The following is a 24,682-nucleotide window of genomic DNA, read 5'->3' as shown; positions in this document are numbered from 1 at the left end:
AACAACAATATAAATCATCATGTGCTTCACGATTCAACAAACCAAAGCCGAAAGCGCCTTAAGACAAGTGTTGAAATGAGCAAACGTGTTTTAACTGCAGTAGGCCGACGCAAAGTCCCTCAGGAGTTCAACAGGACACGTCCACAACAGAAGAAAGATCATAAACGACCGACCAAAAAAGAGAGATCTGTCCATTTCGAGCGCTAATCGGAGAGGTGCTTGTCTCGGTATTACTGGTGTCACAAGTGCCTTCGCTAGTGCTGCACAGTGGAATTAAAACCGTGAGGACGGGACCAGGACAGGTGTTGTGTGCTGGCGGCGTGGCGCTCTTCACAGCTGAGCACCCCCTCGCGTTCCTGTTGCTCCTACTCCCGTCACAAAATGTCACAGAATGTCAGCGTCCGCTGCGCTTGTGCTCATTGCTTTGAAGAAGTGAAAGTCACAGTGCCTGACCCCCCCCCCCCCCCCCCCTCCCCCGGTGTGTATGTCGGCCTCTCTCTGTCATGCTGTGCTGTAGTCGCCCCCCCCCCCCCCCTCACTCCTGTACTTCCTTGTTTACTTGTAAAGCAGAGGGATGTGGCTGTTGTGGCAGTGCTTGCGGCCCATCTTGCTGTCGGCCTGGTAGAGGTTGGAGGAGTTGGAGAAGGAGGAGGGGGGGACGGGGTGGTTGTCCGACGCGGGGTTGGGGTACCCCGGCGGGGGCAGCAGGGACTTGGCGTCGGGCTGGGAGGAGGGCAGCGGAGCCGGACTGCCCTGGCTCTGGTTCTGACCCGAGGACGGTCGTCTCCGGTTGCGCAGGGCCTGTCTCTCAGCCAGCTGGTTGCGAAGCTCTGACACCCTCTCCTCTTTCTGGAGAACCAGGAGAGAGGTTTAGTTTGTATCATAAATACAGTAGGGCTGTCAAACGAGTAAAAAAAAAGAAGTAATTACATGATCTGTAATTAATGAATCTAATTAATCGCAAATTGATCACATATCACTTTTTTGCCCCCAAATTAGGATATTTCAATTTAAAGACATTACATTATTGTGGCTTTGTGATTGTGATTGCTGATTGACATCCTGCACCAGTAGGCTACTTCCATTCTTGCTGTCTTTCCCTGTCATACAGCTGGGGGATTTTTGTAACTACGGTGCCTCTTGAAGGGAGCTTGTAAAGTTGCATCAGAGGAAGCAATTTGAAATAAATGGCTCCATTAAGCTCTTGTCCTCTACAATTGAAATTGACCTGCAGTCCACAGCAATCCACTTTGCGATGGAGTTTGTCAATTTTTCCAGAGGTACTGTAGACTTGTTCATACGGAACCTGCTCTCAGTGAGTGTGAGTTGATGAAAGCCACTAGTACTGGGGCTGACAGCTGTTAACATGTTAGCATTGAGACGATAAGTGAAGCTAGAACTGCTCAGATGGTCATTCTTTCTTGCAGATATTGCACATGACCACTCTCTTATTAACTGTCCCATCTGGGAGCTTTTTGAAAGTTCACTTTGTTTAGAGGCCCAAGCAAAGTCTGACTATCCACCTCCACAAGTTTATTTAAATGCAAAGATGTGTGATTGTGTGACATATGACGTAGTCATTCAGGTCCAAATTAAGTTTGTCGCTTCAATAATGTTAAATCAGGCAATGACGCGGCAACTGTGCCACCTACAGCTGGACGAAATCAATGAATACAATGAATGTGTTAATTTTTGTTAACGCTTTAATGTTTGCATAATGAATTAATCTAATTAACATGTTCAATTGAGAGCCCTAATCGTAAAGGATTCCTAGATGCACATCAGCTAACACAGCATTCATTACCTACGCCCCAGCGACAGCACAGGGCGAGAGGTAATGTTTTCGGTGGCGTGTGTGTGTGTGTTTGTCAGTTAGCAGGGCCGGCCATTTACCTCAATTAATTTTGTAGACCAGGTTTCTGCTAAAACCTCCAGAATGATTTTCATGAAACTCGGTGGAGGGGTGTAGCATGGGTCAAGTAACAACCCATTAAATTCTGGAGCGGATCCGAATCACGGGACGGGTCCACAAGCTGCCAAAACGTGGCCGTGCCGGCCATTCACCTCCATTCATTTTTTGGACTAGGATTAAGCAAAAGCTACCCTACTGCTTTTCATGAAACCCGGTGGAGGGGTGTAACACAGCCCGATTTAGAACGTATTCAATTTTGGAGTGGATCCAAATCACGGGGTGGGTCTATCGAGGTCCAACCTAAGTAAGGTATGTTGAGCCCCATCAGTTTTTAATCAATTTGTATGCAGCAAGTGCACATGTAGCCCAAATGCATGATCATCAGTTCAGGAGGTTAAAGAACCAGCCATCAAGATAATCAGATCTGACTGTAGCTCAAATGTATGCTTTTAAAAAATTGTATATGGTGCAGATTTCCTGTTAGGCGTGCTCGCCTTAAATGTCCCTACCAAAGGTCAAATCAAACATATGCCCTGTGTGTGTGTGTGTGTGTGTACCTCCTGGATGATCTTCTGTAGCTCTCTGTTCTCTCTCTCCAGCTGTCGGGACTTCTCATCATCGTTGTTGTTGGTGGACGAGCCGGTCTTCAGGGTGTCCTGCTGGTCGGACTGCCACTCTCCACGCGTGATCAGCCTGCGTATCTACAGTCACGGACACCGCCAACGCTCAGTCTCATCACCGCCAACACTCAGAATCAACACCGCCAACACTCAGAATCAACACCGCCAACACTCGGTCTCAACACCGCCAACACTCGGTCTCAACACCGCCAACACTCGGTCTCAACACCGCCAACACTCAGTCTCAACACCGCCAACACTCAGTCTCAACACCGCCAACACTCAGTCTCAACACCGCCAACACTCAGTCTCAACACCGCCAACACTCAGTCTCAACACCGCCAACACTCAGTCTCAACACCGCCAACACTCAGTCTCAACACCGCCAACACTCAGTATCAACACCGCCAACACTCAGTCTCAACACCGCCAACACTCAGTCTCAACACCGCCAACACTCAGTATCAACACAGCCAACACTCAGTATCAACACAGCCAACACTCAGTCTCAACACCGCCAACACTCAGAATCAACACAGCCAACACTCAGTCTCAACACCGCCAACACTCAGAATCAACACCGCCAACACTCAGTCTGAACACCGCCAACACTCAGTATCAACACCGCCAACACTCAGTATCAACACAGCCAACACTCATCAACACAGCCAACACTCATCAACACAGCCAACACTCAGTATCAACACAGCCAACCCTCAGTATCAACACAGCCAACACTTGATGTGCAGCATTAGGGATACGATAACAGAACAAGCTAGTCAACACTCACCGGAACAATAGTAGCTGTACAGAGTCACAATTGTCATAATTGTAGCTTACTCTACAAGATAACAAAAAGACTAATCTACTCGAAACAGTGTCAAGGAAAAGGGGAGTGTTACTGTTGCTTCAGAGGAACTGAGGTCGGTATTGGCGAGCAAACTTAAACTTATATCACACTGTAAAGTGCAAGGAGTGTTAATAGGCAGCAGGGGCCACCAGCTGCGGCTCATACTGACAGTCCTAGATACTGTACCTTGGGTACAAAGAGCACCACCAGGGTGATGTAGACGGAGAAGACGATGGCCAGAGAGGCAAAAGCAAAAGAAGCATCCTGCTGGGAGGACAGGATCATAGTCACCGGGGCAGTGATCATACACAACACCTGCATAGAGAGAGAGAGAGAGAGACAGAGAGAGAGAGACAGAGAGAGAGAGAGGGACAGAGAGAGAGAGAGGATAGAGACAGAGAGAGAGAGGGACAGAGAGAGAGGATAGAGACAGAGAGAGAGGGACAGAGAGACAGAGACACAGAGAGAGAGAGGATAGAGACAGAGAGAGAGAGAGAGAGGATAGAGACAGAGAGAGAGAGAGAGGATAGAGACAGAGAGAGAGAGAGAGAGAGAGAGAGAGGATAGAGACAGAGAGAGAGAGAGAGGATAGAGACAGAGAGAGAGAGAGGATAGAGACAGTGACAGAGAGAGAGAGAGAGAGAGGGGGGGGCGGAGGGAGGGAGGGAGAAGAATGAGATAATGGTTGAAAGAAAAGGGATGAATAATCAGGGAATTACCAGAGAAGCGAGGAAAGAAGGGAAGAGAGAGAGAGAACAGAGAGAGAGAAAACAGAAGATTGAGAGAGAGAGAGAGAGAGAGAGAGAGAGAGAGAACACAGAGATTGAGAGAGAGCAGAGAGTGAGAAACAGAGAGAGAGAACAGAAGATTGAGAGAGAGAGAGAACACAGAGAGAGAGTGAGAGAGAACAGAGAGAGAGAGAGAACAGAAGATTGAGAGAGAGAGAGTGAGAGAGAGAGAACACAGAGAGAGATTGAGAAAGAGAACACAGAGAGTGAGAGAGAACAGAGAGAGAGAGTGAGAGAGAGAACAGAAGATTGAGAGAGAGAGAGAACACAGAGATTGAGAGAGAGAACACAGAGTGAGAGAGAACAGAGAGAGAGAGAGAACAGAAGATTGAGAGAGAGAGAGAGAACACAGAGAGAGTGAGAGAGAACAGAGAGAGAGAGAACAGAAGATTGAGAGAGAGAACACAGAGAGATTGAGAAAGAGAACACAGAGAGAGAGTGAGAGAACAGAGAGAGAGAGTGAGAGAGAACAGAGAGAGAGAGAGCAGGGGTAAATAAGGTCTCCAAATGCAGAAAGCATCTTATTAATAGCACCTTGTGTGTGTCTGTCAATCACCTTCCTCAAGCTTACAAATGTCCTTGCTTGATCGTCTCGTTGAGATTTTTACCGCTCACTTTTCTGGCCCCTGGGTGAACTGTTTTTCTGGCCTCTGGGTAAACTGTTTTTTTGCTTCCCTCCGGAATATGTAGGGGTGGGACCTATGCCCCCCCCCCCATTGCTCTCTGTAAAGCACATTGTGTTGCCTCTGTGTATGCCCCTCTATACAAATAAAGTTTGATTTTATTTGAATTGTGACAAACTATTGACAACATACTTGGGCCATCATTACTTTGGTGCATGTGTGTGTGCGCGTCACAGTGCGTGTGTGTGTATATATATATATATATATATATATGTGTAGTCTACAACAGGATGCAACGTCCTATTTTGTTCATGACCTCCGCCCCAGCGGCAGCGCAGGGTGAGAGGTCATGTTTTCGGTGGTGTGTGTCCGCCTGTTAGCAGGATTACGCAAAAACTACTGCACCGATTGTCACGAACACAGTGGAAGGGTGTAGCAATCGTTCAACTTAGAACCTGTTAAATTTTGGAGTGGATCCGAATCACAGGGCGGGTCCATGGGCCACCCAAAACGCGCGGCCATTCACCTCCATTCATTTTTTAAAACCAGTTTTACGCAAAAACTACCTGATCGATCTTCATGAAACTTGGTGGAGGGGTTTGGCATGGGTCAACTTAGAACCCATTGCCCATTTTGAAGCCAATCCAAATCACTTTGTCTCCAGTTATCCCGGTCCTCCATACACCTGGCGATCTCATCGGTGGTCTCCACTCCCGCTCAGGGTCCAGCACTCACAGCCATACAGGAGAATGGCCTCCATGGTGGCGTCGAAGAAGTGGAGCTTGGTTTCACGGGCAGGTTGGATTTCCACACGTTGCTCATGCCGTTTAGAGCTGTCCAAGTGAGCGCCTTCCTCACTCTGAGGTCCTGTTCCGTTGAGTTGACCCAAGAGCCCAGGTATTTGAAGTCCTCAACCTCTTTCAGAGCAGTACCTTCAGCTGTCACTAGGGGCAGATGTTCCGGGGTGTTATAGGTGATGACCTCAGTTTTCTTGGCGTTCAGACCAAGACCCTCCTTGGCACATTCTTTTTCCACTCTGGTCAGGAGCTTGTGTGCTTGTCTCACATGGTTAGATACCAGGGTCATCGCTGTAGTCCAGGGGCCTCATTTATCATTGTGTATACACCTTTTTTTCCCCATTTTGTGCGTACACACTTTTCTCTGCCAAGTATGTGATCTATCAAACTAAAACTCAATGGAAAAAAGTACAGACATTTCCACCCACTCTGACCCTGGTGTAGTGTGGGTAGGGCTTGTGACTAAGTGTAAAATCTCACTCCAAACAAATTCCAGGATTTTCAAGGGCCCTCTCCCTACTGGGGCCCTGGGTAGTCAACCAGATCTGCTGGCCCATGATGCTGACTGGCTAATCAGCCCATTCAGACTCCCTAGAGACGGGCTCTTTGAGCGATGTGCTGAACTGGGTCCAGCGTTAGAGAGGACCACCCAGTACACCCACGCCATGTCAGAGCCAACACAGGTGGATACTGAATAATGAGGCCAAGGCAGCACTCCAAAAATGAATAGTAATCATGAATGTGCTGTTTACATTTGGACATACTGAAGTGACCGAGCCTGCGTGTTTGGCACAGGTACTAACTACTCTGGGTTTCCTGGCAACCCGGGACATACCAGAGGGAACTAGCCGACAGGTGTGTATGATGAGGCAAGGCAAGGCCAACTTTATTTATAAAGCACGTTTAAAATGACATCAGTCAACCAAAGTGCTGTACAGAGATGGTCCCTGAGTAAAAACAAGGAATTTCAACTGACAACACAGGCATGAAACACAGACTCGGCTTGTGCTCAGACTGAGAGAAACGCCAGGGAGAAGAAGTGGGTTTTTAGAGAGGATTTAAAAATATCAAGATTCTGGGTGGATATGATATAAAGGGGCAGGCTATTCCAGAGCCTAGGGGCATCCACCGCGAAAGCCCTGTCACCTCTAGACTTTCATCTGGTTTTTGGCACCTCCAGCAGCAATTGGTCGGCAGAACTTAACTTTAACATGAACTTGTTCCCCCTTGTGGCTGAAGCCCCTGCTGGTAATGATGTAATCCTGCTAAATCTTTTCCCTACAGGTCTGGGATATCACAGCCGTCACTGAGCGCACTAAAGCCTGCAGTCTGGGATGGCCTCATTAGGATGAATGATCGGTTCATTAGGTTCCCTCACACTGTGGAGGAGCAGGCCCACAACAAAAGGCGATTTGCAGCGATATCTGTTTTTTCCAATGTGATCGAAGCCATTGACTACACTCATATCATGATGAGGGTACCACCCGTGAACAAATTTGTCTATGTGAATCGCAAAAATGTGACCACGATCAACACCCAAATCATTCAGGTGCTTCTTTACATTGACCATATGGTTGAGTTTGGGCGTGTAGAGGGCGGGATATGAGTATGAGGCGGAGATTTCGTACAGCTGTGCGTAGCGCACGGTTTGATAAATCCGAACTGTCTACATTTTTTGGGTGTATGCCATTTTCGCCATTTGGGTGTACAGCCACTTTTAGTTTTACACGGTCTTTGATAAATTAGGGTCCAGGTCTGTTAGGACTACAGCAGGATAGCTTCTCGACCTCCTCTGTGTTATAGTGAAGCCCAGATCCTCCTCTCTTCCCTGGATTGCCTGTCTCAGTGCGCAGTCCAGGACTATTATAGAGGAAGGGTGCGAGGGTGTCCCCATGATGTCAAAATGCTCGCTGTTTCCGTCCGGCGTCACCCTTGCCCTTGTGTTTGAATACATGGTCCCTATGGCCCAAAGTTGGAGGGAACACCAGAGGCTTCAAAGATTTTCATCATGGCACCTCTGTGCATTGAGTCAAATGCATTTTTGAAATCATGGTATCAAGGACACTTCGACATGTAGTCAGGAGTAGTGTTGCACGATATACTGGTACCAACGGTCTACCAAAACGTGACGGTGCCAACTATACTATAAGCTCTATACAACGGTACTACCGTTGAACACGGCAGGGGGGACAATGTTACCTCTGTTCCCAAATTCACTGGTTTCTGCTAATGTGAAGACTGGCTTGCGATACCGTTGTGCAGCTCCCAATGTGTTGACTCGCGCACACATGCAACTCCGCAGTAATATTGACGTTATCTGCATGTCTGGGCGCGAGCCAGTCTTGTTCTCAGTAGGCTATCGTAATGTCAGAAACGTTCCCTAGCTCTGTCCCGCACCATCAAATGTAACATTATTGAAGAAACATAACTCTAAAAGTTTAATATGGAACTATTTTGGTTTTAAACCAGATAAACAAGGAAACGCTATAGATGATGGCCGTCCATTGTGCAGGCGATGCAGCAATGCCGTACAGGCAAAAGGAGGCAACACATCAAAGCATCTAGCCTACAATCTCGTCATCCAGACCTTGCACTGGAATACAGACGAGCTAATGATGTTAGTATGACTTTAGCAGTGTTCTTGCCATTAGCTAATATTACAAAAATGAATGAATAAACCTCTTAGCTGTGCTGCTGTTGCTAGCTAGCCAGCGGGCTAACTAGCTAATGAAGTAACGTTAGCCTACCTGCTGTCATGTCGTCATGCACAACTGTTGAATGAAAATTGTCGTCCTCTTATTCCAACTCCAAACTCCTTAAAATAATGTGAGCTAGATTATGTAGGCTGAGACGAATCCAATGATATCCACCTCTTGACATTTGGTCATTTGATCTGGTTTTGACTTTCACAAAAGTGAAAGCTAGATAAAGCATGTTGATGTCACTGCCATCTGCCACAACCCAGTGGCCCTCCGCTGACCTTTACTGATGTTTGGTGATACTACACTTGTGTGTATACATGGCTGATTCAGTAGTTGTTTTAGATGCGTTTTAAATATTTAATATTAATAATTCATAATATGCATAATATCTTTTTACTTACCTATAGAGCTACAATGTAATGCATTAAATGCATGTTATTCATGCACCACTTGTATAAAGTGATTACACTGTACTGTAATGTACTGTAAATACATTGCACGTTCATAAAAATAAAATAAAAATGTAAATGCTTCGGTATCGTGATACTTTGGCTGGTATAGTATCGCAGGTCATATATTGGTATTGTGACAACACTAGTCAGGAGGAGCCGGGATTCGAACCGCCAACCCTACGATCATTGGACGACCCGCTCTACGGCCGCCCCAAATCAATAAAGCACAGCACCGCTGTCATGTTGTTCTTCTTCACCTCCTCGATGATCCTCCTTAGGGCCCAGATCTGAGCTACTGTGGACCCCCCTCCCCTCTTGAAAGCCATTCTGGTTCTCTCTAAAGTGTAGGAATTATGTAAGTGCTAGGAATTATGTAAATCATCGTTCAGCGTATTAGAATGTTTGCACACTGATGAGCAAAAGAGCAAACCTGGAGAGGTCAGCTGCTGTACCAGGAAGCACAGCTATTTCACAGTACAAGACAAGCTCATCTTGTCACCAAATCGTACTGACTAGCCCACCTACAGTAAATGGAATGTACTTGTGGCTATTTGGGTCTAATAGCTTACAGTACAGACCACCTTTGAAGGTGAGTCCCAGAACAATTTCAGTTTACACAGCAGCATATTGCAACCCATTAGTATTTAAAATAGGTGCATTTTAAGCACTTGCATTTAATATCCATGAACGTACGGTATTAATCGAAGCCAGTGATAGCATCTGTTAAACAGACCACACAAAAACAGCAGACAGGGAGTGGGGTAGTCCTCAGTGGGGTGCAGTGCGGTGACAGTCAGGACTCACAGCTACGTTGTAAATAGCCATCCCCACTGCTCTGTGGTCATTGATCTTCTCTGTGGAAACAGACTTGGTCTCGTAGGCAAGAAATATCCCTAGTAGCAACAGGAGCCCCTTATATCCGTACACCACACCTGGAATACGGACAGAGAGAGAGAGAGAGAGAGAAATGGAGGGAGAGACAGCGATAGAAAGAGACGTAGAGAGACAGAGAGACGGACGGAAAGGAGAATGAGTGGAGGAGAAAGCAGGTCATATTAGGCACTTGACTGAAGGTTATATACTGTACATTTCCACCTATATTCACACTGTCTATTTTTCCCATTCATCATCCTTCACAGTAGAGCTCCGTTATCTCCCCCCCCCCCCCCCCCAGCGGAGAGAGGCGATGCTATGGGGCACTGCCCCACTTACTGACACACATTATTAGATTTTTATACTATTCTGCATTCACAAGAGCTGCCACAGTCAGAGGGAGAGAGAGTGGGAGAGAGAGAGAGAGAGAGAGAGAGGGAGGGAGAGAGAGAGAGAGAGGGAATATGGATGGAGAGAAAGAGAGAGAGGGAGGGAGAGGGAGAGGCAATATGGATGGAGAGAAAGAGAGAGAGAGGGAGGGAGGGAGGGAGAGAGAGAGAGGGGGGCGGAATATGGATGGAGAGCAAGATCAAGGTATGGAGAGCAAGATCAATGTAGAAGATAACATGAAAAGTGTGTGGAGGAGAGATAACGCAGAGAGGACGACTGACGGAGAAAAACAGAAAGAGATTGGAAGAAAAGTTTGTGAGAGACCAAGCGAGAGAGAGAAAGAGAGCAAGAGATAGAGAGCAAGAAATTATACAGTGAACATGTCTTATGGCCCTCATCCCCCACCGTCAACTCCCTGACCGACAAGGAACGAGAGAGAGAGAGAGAGAGAGAGGGAGGGAGAGAGAGAAAGAGAGAGAGAAAGAGGGAATATGGATGGAGAGGGAGAGAGAGAGGGGGAGGGAGAGAGAGGGAGAGAGAGAGAGAGAGCCTGAGGACAGTAAAGGAAGAAGGAAACAGAGGAGCCCTACCGAGCCACGTGTTCATCTTGTCCGAGCTGCAGTGCTCCAGCAGAGGCTGAATCAGGACGTCCAGATCCCCCTTAGGGGCCTCCTTGGTGAACTTCTACTCACAGACAGAGAGAGAGAGAGAGAGAGAGAGACAGAGAGAGAGAGACAGACAGAGAGAGAGACAGACAGAGAGAAAGAGACAAAGAAAGAGAGAGAGAGAAAGACAGACAAAGAGAGAGAGAGAGAGAGAAAGAGAGATGATTAAATATACAAATAGCAAATTCAAGATGGCTATACTCAAACTATTCAATATAGTTCTGAGTGTGGGCAATTTCCCCAACATCTGGAACAAAGGATTAATTTAATAAAAACTATGTACAAAAACAATAAATGTGCAATAAAGATAGGGAACAAACGAAGAGACTTCTTCCTTCAAGGGCGTGGGGTGAGTCAGGGCAATAGCCTCAGTCCAACTCTCTTCAACATCTACATTAATGAATTGGCTAAAACACTTGAGGACTCTGCAGCCCCCGGCATCAACTTGAACGGCACAGACATAAAGTGCCTCCTGTATGCAGATGATCTGGTGTTACTGTCCAGCTCCAAAGAGGGACTACAGCAGCTCTTAGATCATCTGCACCACTTCTGCCAGACCTGGGCCCTGACATTTCATCTGAAAAAGACACAAATTATGATATTCCAGAAAAGGTCCAGGTGTCAGGGAAATAAATTTAGTTTTTTACTAGGCTCCACAAATATAAAACAAACAAATGAATATACTTATTTGGGATTTAAAATAAGCTTGACTGGAAACTTCAACCTGGCCATGAATGAACTGAAAGCAAAAGCACAAAGGGCCTTTTATGTAATTAAAAGATCAATTAATTTAAATAACCTAAATATTCCAATAAGAATCTGGATAAAAATATTCAAATCAATAATTGAACCAGTAGCCCTGTATGGTTGTGAGGTGTGGGGGTCCCTTACACATCAGGATTTATCTAAGTGGGACAAACAACCAATTGAAGTAATGCACACACAATTTTGTAAATCTATTCTTAAAGTACAAAGAAAAACCCCAAACAATCCATGTAGAGCAGAACTCGGCCAATTTCCTCTACTGATTGACATCCAAAAAAGATCCATCAAATTTTACCAGCATCTAAAAACCAGTGACCCCGACTCCTACCACCACAAAGCCTTTAAATGCCAAGGCGAGACAAGTGCCCTCAGCCAAATGGTCCTGAGACTATGTTCACAGAGTTAGCCCTCAACACCTCAGGACATCCCTCAGATAATCTGGCCCAACCAAATTATAAGTAAACAAAAATAAAATTATATTAACCATTGGAAAAATATTACAAAAACTCAAAGTAAACTTGAATGCTATTTGGCCCTAAATAGAGAATACAAAGTGGCAGACTATCTGACCACTGTTTCAGATCAAAAACTGAGGAAATCATTGACTATGTACAGGCTCAGCGAGCACAACCTAGCCATTGAAAAGGGTCGACACAGGCAGACCTGGCTGCCTAAAGAGGACAGATTCTGCCAGCAATGCTCCAGAGGAGAGTTGGAAACAGAGCTACACTTCTTCCTTCACTGTGAAAAATACTCTGACATAGAGAAAGTTTCTTACTTGACATTAGACGAAAATGCCCTGAATTTGAATCCCTAACAGAACAAAAAAAGAGTCCAGTACCTTTTAGGAGAGAAGAAGGATTGTGCTATTATAGCCGCACAATACGTAACAAGTTGCCACAACCTTAGGGACAGCCAGTAGCACAACTTGCACTTTAATTTATTATTATTATTTATTTCTCCTTTTATTTGGCCACATTTTTACTAGAAATATTACTTAGTAGAAAGAGAGCTGTTAGTTGTTAGTTAACTTACAGTAACCATATACTTAATCTGTTATTATTGAATTGTGTTCTTGACGCTTTGGCAATATTGTTCACCCAACATTCATGCCAATAAAGCATATTGAATTGAATTGAATTGAATTGAGAGAGCGAGAAAGAGAGAGAAAGAGACTTTAAAAAAAAAAAAAAAAAAAAAACTTTATTTACAAAATCAGGCATGTTTACCCCATTTGTCCTTTTGTCATAAGGTAAAAATCCAAAGTCATACAAGTAACCTCCAACCTCAAAATAAAAACCACATCAGAACCCGAGAACCAAAGAGTTCTCCCTCACTCAGAGGACCCCCTGCACCCCCCAGATGCGCACAAACCCCTCTATGTTCCCCATAAGAGACCGAGGCAGAGAGAGGGAGAGAGAGAGAGAAAGAGAAAGAGACAGAGAGAAAGAGAGAGAAGGAGCAAAGGAAAGAGAGAGAGAAAGAGGAAAAGGATTGTGTCCCTATATCGCTTCACTGATTGCAAACAAGGAAAAGCTCCCTGGATTCATATGTAGCTTAGTGTTAAACAGAGCCTGAGCCACGAGTCGACGTCAACACAGCTGGAATAGAACCCAGGACCGTGTGCCCGTACCTCCACCGTGATGTGAAGAGGATCGACGATCTGCCAGATCATGAGAGACAGGACGTCCACAGACAGCAGCACCCCCACCGTGGCGTAGAGCTTCCAGGGTTCCAGGTGCTGCCAGGGATACACACAGGGGGAACCAATCACAATCCAAGGGATACACACAGGGGGAACCAATCACAATCCAAGGGTATCGCCACAAACAATGATAAATGGTTTTGTACAGATAGGAAACTGTCCTTGTGATTTCTGGGTGATTGTGTGCACAATGAGTGTAGTGTAGTAGTGTGTGTGTGTGTGTGTGTGTGTGTGTGTGTGCACTTGCTTGTTTCAATACTGTAGGGATAAATTGCTGTGTGTCTGTACTAGTTTCTAGTTAGATAGAAAATACATCCAAATATGTAAAATCTTAGCTACATTTTTGCCTGATATCAGCCAGAACTGAATCAACCCCTTACACTCCAATTTATGTCTTCAAATTCAGAATCAGTCAACTCGGTGGAGTTCTAAGTCCTGGCGAACCCAGGGAAACGTTTGGTAGGTTTGTAAATGAATAGCAGACAAGGAAGACATTTTGGTCTGAAAGCAACAGTGCTGTAGCCTACACCAACACAACCTCGCTTCCCTTTATTTCCCGATCCGTTGATGCGACGACTTCCAGCTCTGCAGCGCCCACTCAACCATGCGATGACACAAAACAGATGGGTTACAAACTTTAGTCCTTCTCGCTTGAAGTGAATGACACGATTTGGACGTGTTCTATCAACCCACAGTTGTGACTCAGAAAACTTTCTTACAAGTACAGTACTTTCACAGAGCTCATCAGCAAATTGCCCTTCTGTCGACATGAAGAAAGTTGAAAGTCAAACCGATTCGTTGAGCATTGACTCAAATAATAAAGCCCCCCCGAAGGTCGGATTTCTGCATAGAACTTTAATACTCATACATATTCATAAATACTCCATAAATGGCTTAATCTCTTATTCTTCTGATTAGGTCTTAGGAATTCCCACAACACGTCCCAGATTGGCAGTTTCTCCTTCGCTTCAGGACACACACACACACACATGTGCGCGCGCACACACACACACACACGCACACACGCACACACACACAAAAACACACAAACACGCACACACACATGCATGCACACACACACACAAAAACGCACACTCATACTTAATTAAGCTGATAACATGAGCAGCACAGTTCTGTGTGAGTGTGTGTGTGTGTGGGAGTGAGTGTGTGAGTGTGCGCGAAAGAGAGAAAGTAGAAGTATTTGTATCTGATCTGCAAGTGTCTATATCAGTGAGGAGTGTGTTCACTGTGTTGATCGTTAGTATTGCTTCCACCCTCACTTTGCCCACACGGGGTTCGAACCCGGGTCCTTTGACTCATGAACACATGACCACCTCTCATAAACACCGCCACCAGCTACGCCACTGATAAGCAAGCAGTTCGAAGGCACGGGTGGATGGCATTTATACTGAGGAGTGAGTTAAACCAATTCAACTCGGTTACACACACCGCAGTGGATGCTACGTGTACTTTAACACGCCCAGCCAATTTCATCTCGCAGCTTGCGTAGCTGCCCAGTAAAGTTCGGTCCAAACTTTTAATCAGCTCCCAACAGTACAGTCGTGTAGCTCCTGAACCTCTCTCTCTCTTCCTCCTCCCAACCCCTCGGTGGCTCACCTTCCTCTTCTCCTTCTTCTCTTCCTTCTTGGTGAACACGGTGTGGACCCACCAGATCTTGGTGAACATGCTGCCGTAGGCCAGACTGAACCCCAGCCCCAGCAGCCAGAGACGGAACTAGACACAGAGGCAGTGAGAGGGATTAACGAGCAGCAGAGGGAAAAGAGAGAAAACTAGAGAGAAAGAGATGAGGAGGGGGGGGGGGGGGTGAGGAGAGCTGTGGAGGGGGGGGTGGGGGGGAGAGATGAGGAGAGCTGGGGGGGAAGGGGAGAGCTGGAGACAGAGGAGAGAGAGAAGGGTCAAGAGAGTGAGCGTAGGGGCTGATGGGGAGAGAGAGAGAGAGAGAGCTAGACTTGACAAAGAGACCGCAAGAGAAAAACAGAGTGCACAATGCGAGAGAAAGAGAGAGAGAGAGAGAGAGAGAGAAATATGACTGTGGAACGGAGAGAATGTGATATGCGACGTGTTGTATCGCCGTCCATCGTAGAGGCGCTGGCCTCATGCCGGTCTCACACTACGGGATAATTAAAATGCTAACCGATCTGGACGACGGGCTGCATCGCACGCTTAAGGAGAATATTAATAGATGTTCTTCTCTGGAATCTCAAACACGCACACACGACAAGATTTGAAAATAAACGCTCATCACACACTACAGGATATTATCGCACCCGAGGAAGCAACGAACCACTGGTCTTGCTTGTAAAGTAGTGACATAATAATCTAAATGTTAAACATGTTTGATATTATCTGGGCTGCCCCGATGGGTCTGCGAGCCGATTGGGAGGTTTAAGATTGGCCGACCAACGTGCCAGACCAGATTTCTCTTCTGATTTTCAGGATGGTAAATGGACTGCACTTAAATAATCAATCAAATAAACAAATGGCCTCTCATTCACCCATTCATTGCAGCAGCTGCCATGCAAGGTGCTATCCTAAGGTAGATGTCACCTAAGGTGCTAGCTCATCAGGAGCAATTTAGAGTTCAGTGTCTCACCCAAGGACGCTTCGACATGTGGACAGGAGGACGCGGGATTCGAACCGCCGACCCTACGCTAGACAACCCGCTCTACCACTGAGCCACAGTGGATCCATCCTGGAGGGGTGAATCGGGGATAAATTGGCCCAAAGATCCAGTAGTGTGAGCCCGGCCTTACCTGACAGACCACGGGGAACTGCGACCTGTGGACATGGAGGCCGTCGATGCCCAGGGGGAACACGGCCGCCAGGGCCATCATACACCCCACAGCTGTCATGTTGTTCAGGTAGGGCTGCGAGTTCTGGATGTACCTGGAACACAGTGCATGGAGAGAGAGACACAGAGAGAGACAGAGAGAGAGAGAGAGAGAGACAGAGAGAGAAACAGAGAGAGAGAGAGAGAGGGAGAGAAATACACAGAGAGAGAAACACAGAGAGAGAGAGAGAGAGAAACAGAGAGAGAGAGAAACACAGTCATAATCGTTTAAAAATGCAGACTATACAGTACCAGTCGAATTACACTCTCGGGATAAAAACTCTTCCACAAGGATTAGTTCTCTGAAAAACCCCTTAAGAACCTTTTTCGGTTCCTGGTAGAATCCTTTTCAGAAAGCTCCCCTAGAGGAACAACCAAAGAATTATTCTAGACAGCACTTTTTTTTTTCTGAGTGTGTAGGGCTCTGCAGCGCTGCCGTAGTCGCAGTCACGACAGGGCCGGGCTCGTTTGAGTTTAATAATTCTACCTCACAATCTTTACAAATTGAATTGTGCAGAATATATAAAATACAGAGATGCATAAAACAAACGCAAAACACATATAAAAACATAAATATCATATGATATTAGAGAGTTATAAAGCCTGATGCCACAGGGGATGGTGGAGTTTCTCAGTCTGTTTGTTCTAGTTTGTGTGAGCGACAACTGACTGCTGTTTCTAAGAAGCCGGCCAGACCTTCCTCCCTTGCTAGGTGGGAAAGCAGCCTGCGGCCTACGCGTACCTGACGTTGCTGTTGTAGATGTTGAAGGTCAGACACACGACACCCAGCAAGATGCCCAGGCCAGCGAAGACCGACACAGACGCAAACAGCTTCTGAGACAGGAACCTGTACTCCTCGATCACCATGGTCTGGTCAGCAGGGGGCCCCGCACCTGAGATGGAGGGAGAGACAGAGGGAGAGAGAGAGAGAGAGGGAGAGAGAGAAAGAAAGAAATGGAGAGGGAGAGGGAGAGAGAGAGGGAGAGGGAGAGAGAGGGAGAGGGAGAGGGAGAGAAAGAAAGAGGGTGAGGGTGGGGGGGTTCTAGCTACATTAGTCTGCCTTGTGAGAATACGCCTATGGTCAGAACATTCACGGTTCTGAAAGAAACCTTATTCTGGCAGATGGATGTATGTATCAACTTCCTCTGTCTGTCTATATATATCCAGCACTGCCTGCAGATCCGCTGGGCTGAGTGAGTGAGTGAGTGAGTGAGTGTGTGTGTGTGTGTGTGTGTGTGTGTGTGTGTGTGTGTGTGTGGCGTGGTGTACCGTAGGTCGGAGTCAGGAGACGAGTGTCGGGGTATGAAGGCAATGTGTGTGTGTGTGTGTGTGTGTGTGTGTGACAGGAGGGAGGTGTCAGCGCCCGCCCCCCCCCACACCCCCCGGAGGTGTGACAGTATCACGTTCATTTTAGCAGTTTTAGGAATGTCACAACATCGACGTTCCTGGAGTGACATCTGTGACTCTCTGCAAACCGGAATGACTATTTCAGTTTGTGTGTGTGTGTGTGTGTGTTATCCTGTCTGTGTGTGTGTGTGTGTGTGTTTGTGACTGTTTAAACCACCCCCGCCCTTCATCAAGGAATCAGGACAGGGTGTTGCCATGGAGACCCAGTTCTATAACAGTTGCCACAGCGATTAGGAGGCGAGCTGAGCTGAAGTGGTTGTTAGGGGCGACGGTGGAAGAGAGTCAGAAAGTAGAAGGAGGGAAGGAGGCACGGAGTCGGAGAACAGGCGTCAAAGCAGCGTTTAAGTTCAGACTCCGTACCAAACTGCACCTCAGTTGCCCTGTACGGCAAACCAAAGTCACCCCCGTGCCCTCGACACAGTAAAACAAGCGCACCTCTATTGCTTCACAGAGCAATTCAAAGTCCTCTCTGTCCGCTCCACGCTGACCCCATTCACTTAATGAGCGAATCTGGTCTCTCCCGTACCTAAAATCAAACCGATTTCACCCTGGCATTACTGCGTCGCGCCGGTGTCATTGCTATCACACCTGCAAACCAAATGAACCCAACCAGGGGTGGGATGGCACCCCAGTCACCAGCCCCCTGAGGCGCTGAATCGGGCGCACGCTCCTCTTCCCCAAGGTTCTCTTAAGCCCCGGCAACAAATAATGTCCTTTCAAAGCCTGTAAGGGTGGGTCTCTGAGGGCCCCCCCGGTATGGAGGATTGATTAGTAGTGAAGTTGGGGCCGGGCGCAACTGTGTCGCCTCCCCAGGGAGGGACAGACCAGTAAACAACCACAGAGATTGGTCTTGGTGACTGAGGCCAATCGACAGTAATAGTCTTTCACTAGCTACTGCAGAACGCTGGGAGACTGCGGTCTGTGGGCCTCACTGCTCAAACTTTGCTCTGAAAAATGGAGTGGTGAAGTTAATATGTCGAACTGTGGTTGATGAAAAAGTGGAATAGAACCCACACACTGAGACCGGGGCAATCGTGAGTGCAAAATGGTAAATGCACTGCACTTATATAGCGCTTTTCCACCTTGAGGCACTCAAAGCGCTTTACAATGGCCTCTCATTCACCCATTCATTCACACACCAATGGCGGTAGCTGCCATGCAAGGTGCTAACCTGCTCATTAGGAGCAATTTTGGGGTTAGGTGTCTTGCTCAAGGACACTTCGACATGTGGACAGTTGGAGCTGGGATTCGAACCACTGACCCTTCGATCACTGAACGACCCGCTCTACCAACTGAGCTACAGCCGCCCCTGTGGTGTTTATTCCAACGACAACGTTTCGAATCTTAGGTCTTTGTCAAGTTTTTTTTTTTTGAACTGTGGTTGATGCCACAGCATCAGCTTCAAGCTTTTGGGGCAGTGGTAGCCCAGCACTCAGAGAAGAGGGACAGAGACTGAAAGGTTTCCATCAGTAACCCCTACATACAGTACTGCTCCAGCTGAGCGTTACTGCGGTAGTGTTGTGCTGTGCCCAGCTGTGTGTGTGTGTGCGTGAGTGTGTCCCTCCACCCCTGCAACTTTCCCCTGTATGTATGCCTTCCCACCACCCCCGTTGTCAGTCAACTTGCCTTCTAAATAAGGCTTAAAAAGAAAATTTTGGGCGTCGTAGAGTGAAGGTCCAAATGACAGGTTTCCTACCTGGTGGTTGGCAAGACATTACATTATGTATCGGCAAAAAAGCTAAGAGAACGCACACCTAATGAGTCAGAATCATAATCATAATAAACGGTTTCTGATTCTGATAATGAGAGGTGCTGACTAGGTCAACATACTACAGTATTCAAATTGTGAAGAATAGCCATAGACTCATTTCCGTACCCGATTATACCCTGATGAAGGTCGAGAGACGAAACGTTGGGTTGAATTAATACAGAAAGTCAGAAATTCACTGAGAGGGTAAATGCGTGTGCAGATATTCTTCACAATAAAGACATTATTTATCACTGAGAGAATCAGAGAGCCTGAATACAGCAGGTACAATACACTGGGGAGATCATTTCAGAAGTGAGTCACACTGAGACTGATAGACACACACACACACACACACAAGTCTGACAGATACAATGTAATCAACTCTGCCTCACCTATCCACTTGTCATTACCGAACCAGGAGAGATTCTTTTGAGAACTGTCGTAGTATCCAATCTTCTTATAGCTGCCTCCTAAAAAGCCCGAGAGATCATGGAGATGAAAAAATGGGTTCAATTAAAATCTTCATCCCCCCAACGTTTTCTCCTTTGTCAGGTGATGATGATATCAAGCAACAACAAACAAAGAAGCAAACTGAAAATGCATAAAATGGCGGAATGATAATAAAAAAATACGATAATCGTTATGAAATCTACATTTCAATAAATTTGTTTTTCAGAAAGCTTAAAGTACAAGCAAAAGAAAGAATGGAGAACAAAACAGATAAGGAACAATAAAGAGATCATGGGTAATAAAAAAAGGAGAGAAAGAGAGAGAGAGAGAGAGAGAGAGAGAGAGAGAGAGAGAGAGAAAGAGAGACCGTATGAGGCATTCCTGACCATGAATACTGATTAGTGAGAATATTTCATAAATCCCAGTCAGTCCCTTTGCTCTAGAGGTTAAATGACCTGTCTGTATGGAAGGCAATGCAACCCAAGTACAGGCAGGAAGTGAAAAGGGATAATTTCTTATACATTACGGCTCCAAAAAAGAACACGGGTCCACATAATAACCTCCCACCTTCTCCGGCAAGTCAGCAAAGACAAACAGGACCTCGTTTTCACAACAGACAGGGCTTGCAGTCAACACGTTTAAATAGATCAAGCCAATTCGTCATTGCAATTATGTGGCAATGCAACAAATTGTACAGCAACCCCCCTCCCCCAAAAAACTGATTGGCTCCCAAGAACAATAGAATGGGGATCAATATGGGGGAAAGGAGAGAGTCAGCGGTGATCATGTTGATGGATGACTGACATTCAGTGTAGCACTGCAATATAACAAAGGCTGACATGGTAGGATTCTGGGAGTTGGAGTACCTTGCAGTTGTTCAATAAGAGTCATGGCCATTCTGGAACCCTGCGCATCAAACACCACATGGCCCTGTGAGAGACAACAGACAAGGTTTAGTCAGATGTGATTAGTTTAGTTTATTCATTTCTTATATATCGATTATAAAAAAGAACAGAATAAGAAGGGCAAACAGGGGTAGGGTGTAAAATTGAAAGGAGTAAAAAGGAAACCAGGAAACCGAGCTAGACCTTCACTCTTAAGTTCACTCTTAAGTTCTTGACACAATTAGAATCAGTCCCTCAGTTGCTTTCTAAAAGCCAGCTGAGAAGATGTTGACCTGTGTGACAAGCTCAAAGCGTTCCAGAGTTCCAGACCTCTAAACTTGATGTTGAATTAATGGCTAGATGTTTGACAGAAGGATAAGTGGAGAAGATTATTACGCCTAGTTGGGTATGAATGGAAGTCTGATGAATAAATATAGAAATTATGGAAAGTACTGTATCTGGGAGATCCTGCTTATTGCTTATAAACTTGTAAGTGAACAAGCATGTTTGAAAAACATTCAAATAGTCTATAGATAATAGTGAGTATTTCCTGAATATAGGTGCAGATGGTTAATATCTGTTAGATTGAGAAATCATTCTTATATTAATATTGAGATAACTGTCAATGTCAAAAAATGTAACTTCATAATCTTTTGCAATATAAAAGTCCTACTAAAATCTTGATTAACGGTACCGAAATTCTCCAAGTGCCACATACTCAATTCCTAGGAGTTATTGTGGATGAATGTTTAAATTGGAAAAACCATAAAGATAATTTTTGCAAGAGATCCATGAAGATGCCGGGTATATTGAGAAGGGTTTGCCCACCGATCCATCCTTCTGCTCATTTAACTTTGTATTATAGGTTTTTATTTCCTTACATCAACTACTGCAGTATTGTCTGGGCTGCTACTGTACATATCCTTAATATCTTAACAAATTACTCATAATCCAAGAGGTTCATAAATTATTCAGCTCAAACCATAAGAAGAGACATCAGATAATTCCTCATTTACACATTCAATCAGCGACTTGATGGCACGTATGGCTATAAGATTGGTATCATCAGCAAATAATAAGGGGAGTCGTAAGATTATACTTTCCCGCTATTCTTACGGCACCCTATCTACCACCTCACAATCACAGCGGCTGTAAGAATAGACTCGCACCCTATTCTTACAGCGCTGAATCTTGCTTTGGGAAATTCTGCTTTAAAAACCTAACCAACTAACCATAACCCTATCCCTAACCCTCCTCTTAACCCTAAACCTACCTGTAACCCAAATATAACATATTTAGAGCTAAAATGCCTGAAATCGTTACTTACGGCCACCGTAAAAATGGTCACTACAAAAATAATAAAGGGGCCCGGTATGGAAACCTGTGGAACCCCCAAAAGAATGATTGATTTCTTAGATGAGCAACCATTGGTGGAAACAGGTTGCTCTCTATTATCAAGATAGCTGCTAAGCCACTTGAGAGCAACATCCTGCACTCTATATCTACAGTATTAAAGCTTGGAAACAAGAATTGTATGGTTGACAGCTTTGCTTAAATCAGAGGAATTTTTTGTCATCTAGTGCTGAAGAAACATTGACAAGCTGCAATTGCAGTGCATTCTCAGTGGAATATTTCTTACGAAAACCATATTGGTGGTTATACAGTATGTTGTTCATACAGTAGGTGCTTTGAGATTCTTGTGTAAACCAGTTTCTCCTCTTTGGCAATTTTGAATTCATGAGGGACGATGCCAGATTAAGAGATAAAGGGAAAATATGTGTTAGGAGGATCAATAATATAATCAATAGGTTCTTTGATGAGACTGCTTTTAATACCATCATGACCTTTGGTGGAATTCTTTAAACTCTTTAGCACTGGGAGGATCAAAACTTGGAGTGAAGAAAACGGACCTTTGATTAAACTACAAAGGCTCACTTCAGAGTCCTTGATGCTAGATGCCAATGAAGAGCCAATGTTGGATCCAATCAAATGATGAGAAATATGACCGCCTATACTGTACAGATTTAAGATGCAAAGAGATACCCCAAGGACATTTATACTGTTAAGGGTATAGCTGTGTCCTTTAGTCGGGTCACCCTGCAAGTCAGTAAACCCTGCACACTCAGTAGGTTCCCAGAAGCAGTACTGAAGAACACAAGACTATCTCTAACATCAGGTTATGTGCCTGTGTCTTTCATATGCTCTGTATGATGCTGTGTTATTGTTTACTTTTATCTTGTGTCATTTTAGGATGCCTATTTATTTATTTTGGCCAGGGACCACAGATGAAAATTAGCCTCCTGGCTAAATCTGGTATATTTACATTTGTTGTTGATTGATAATGAACAAAAATGAAAAAAGAAAAAAGAAAAAAGAAAAAAGAAAAAAGAAAAAAGAAAAAAGAAAAAAGAAAAAAGAAAAATGAAAAATGAAAAATGAAAAATGAAAAATGAAAAATGAAAAATGAAATCAGCCAGCCCTCCCTTCCTCCTTCACTAACCGACACGCCTTCGAAGGAGCTGGTGTTGAGCGCTCTGTAGATCTCAGCCGTGATGTCCTGGTTGTTGTAGTTGAAGTCCTCCAGCCTGCGGCCCTTGGCCTTCAGAGGGGCCACAGTCTTGTTGAGGGCCAAGGCCAGGGCCCAGACAGCATCGTAGGCCAGTGGAGCCTCCTGGAAACCGCCCGTCTCCTCTGGGTTCATCCCACCCAGCCGGTTCATGAGCTGACCCAGAAACTCCTGAGAGGTCTGGTAGGAGGAGATGGTGGAGGAGGGAGGGATGAGCTGTATTTATACTATGATATTCCCATAATACTAGAGGGAAAACTCCCCACACTATCTTTCACCTCTGTGGGAGAACTTTAATAAACGTTTCGGTCCTTAGACCTTCATCAGTAAAATTAAAAAGTAAAATTTTTCTTCTACTATATGGGACTTATAGTCATTTCCAACGCACCTATCTGTGCAGGCTTCTACTAGTTTATTACCATAATACTAAAATACTATGATACTATAATACTATGACTATAATACTATAATACTGTGACGATAATGCTATAATACTGTGACTATAATACTATGACTATGATATATAAAACTATAATACTATGTACTATACTGCTACAATAGTATAATACTATGACAATAATACATCATTGGGAATGAGACATGAAGAATCTTGAACAGTAATTTATAGTAGGTGGTCCCAGATCATGTGATCATTTTACGAATACAGACTCTACAGTCTAAATCTCTCTCTCTCTCTCTCTACTCTCTCTCTCTCTCTGCTCTCTCTCTCTCTGCTCTCTCTCTCTCTCTGCTCATTAATAATAATGACATGATACGGAAAGTACAATTCCAACAAGAATAGTATTTTGGGAATTTTCGTAGAGTTTCAGCCCAGTCTAACAGGGTTTCAGCTGTTTCAGCCAATCCCACTGCACTGGTAGCAGGAGCTTTCAATCAACCTGCTGCTATGCAGCCTGCTCTGAAGGGACACCTGGGAGATGAGCAGGAGAGGAGGAAGGGAGGAGGGGAGGAGAAGAGGAGAGCAGCTGTGCTCATCAGGCCTGGGAGAGGAGGAGAGGAGAGGAGGAGAGCAGCTGTGCTAACCAGGCCTAGGAGAGGAGGAGAGGAGGAGAAGAGGAGAGCAGCTGTGCTCAAGAGGCCTGGGAGAGGAGGAGAGGAGGAGGGGGAAGAGAGGAGGAGAGCAGCTGTGCTCATCAGGCCTGGGAGAGGAGGAGAGGAGGAGGGGAGGAGAAGAGGAGAGCAGCTGTGCTCTTCAGGCCTGGGAGAGGAGGAGAGGAGGGGGGGAGGAGAAGAGGAGAGCAGCTGTGCTCTTCAGGCCTGGGAGAGGAGGAGAGGGGGAGGAGAAGAGGAGAGCAGCTGTGCTCGCCAGACCTGGGCCAGGTCATATACAATTACTGTAAAAAACTTGAAGTGCACTTGGTTTAGATGACCTGGCAGAATGAAACCGATGGGGCGTGACAATCCCAGAAGTGCAAACGCAGAGGTAAATCAAACAGACCTCTATCTAGTATGTGATCATAGTACTTCACTAAGGGGGGGGGGGGGACACTCACCAGGTTGGAGGCACCGCGGACGGTCTCGGGGTTGAGCATGACGATCTCGGTGGTGACGTGTCCCTCCACCGCCTCCGTCATCTGCCCCACCGTGCAGTTGATGGATGGGTCCTTGATC

The 24,682-nt window shown here is 45.6% G+C and overlaps 1 protein-coding gene across 1 annotated transcript in view; it reads right to left on the bottom strand.

Moving 5' to 3' along the window:
* Window positions 1–555: 555 nt before the first annotated feature.
* The window catches only part of gabbr1a (gamma-aminobutyric acid (GABA) B receptor, 1a), a gene marked incomplete at its 3' end in the record, with an annotated part of 31,944 nt that continues 7,817 nt past the window's right edge, over window positions 556–24,682 (bottom strand). The window contains exons 6-18 of the mRNA XM_084444208.1: window positions 24,565–24,682; window positions 22,985–23,230; window positions 20,467–20,530; window positions 19,543–19,620; window positions 16,736–16,886; window positions 15,917–16,049; window positions 14,760–14,876; window positions 13,071–13,178; window positions 10,598–10,691; window positions 9,549–9,676; window positions 3,569–3,697; window positions 2,470–2,613; window positions 556–849 (exon numbers count right to left, since the gene is read on the bottom strand). The exon at window positions 24,565–24,682 is cut by the window's right edge and continues 74 nt beyond it. Coding sequence (XP_084300334.1) covers window positions 556–849; window positions 2,470–2,613; window positions 3,569–3,697; window positions 9,549–9,676; window positions 10,598–10,691; window positions 13,071–13,178; window positions 14,760–14,876; window positions 15,917–16,049; window positions 16,736–16,886; window positions 19,543–19,620; window positions 20,467–20,530; window positions 22,985–23,230; window positions 24,565–24,682 — 1,804 coding nt within the window. The remainder of the gene's footprint in view (window positions 850–2,469; window positions 2,614–3,568; window positions 3,698–9,548; window positions 9,677–10,597; window positions 10,692–13,070; window positions 13,179–14,759; window positions 14,877–15,916; window positions 16,050–16,735; window positions 16,887–19,542; window positions 19,621–20,466; window positions 20,531–22,984; window positions 23,231–24,564) is intronic.

The sequence above is a fragment of the Borostomias antarcticus genome (genome assembly GCF_949987555.1).
Source record: "Borostomias antarcticus genome assembly, chromosome: 10".
In the NCBI taxonomy this organism is placed as follows: domain Eukaryota; kingdom Metazoa; phylum Chordata; class Actinopteri; order Stomiiformes; family Stomiidae; genus Borostomias; species Borostomias antarcticus.
This window is presented reverse-complemented; position numbering and strand designations above follow the sequence as displayed.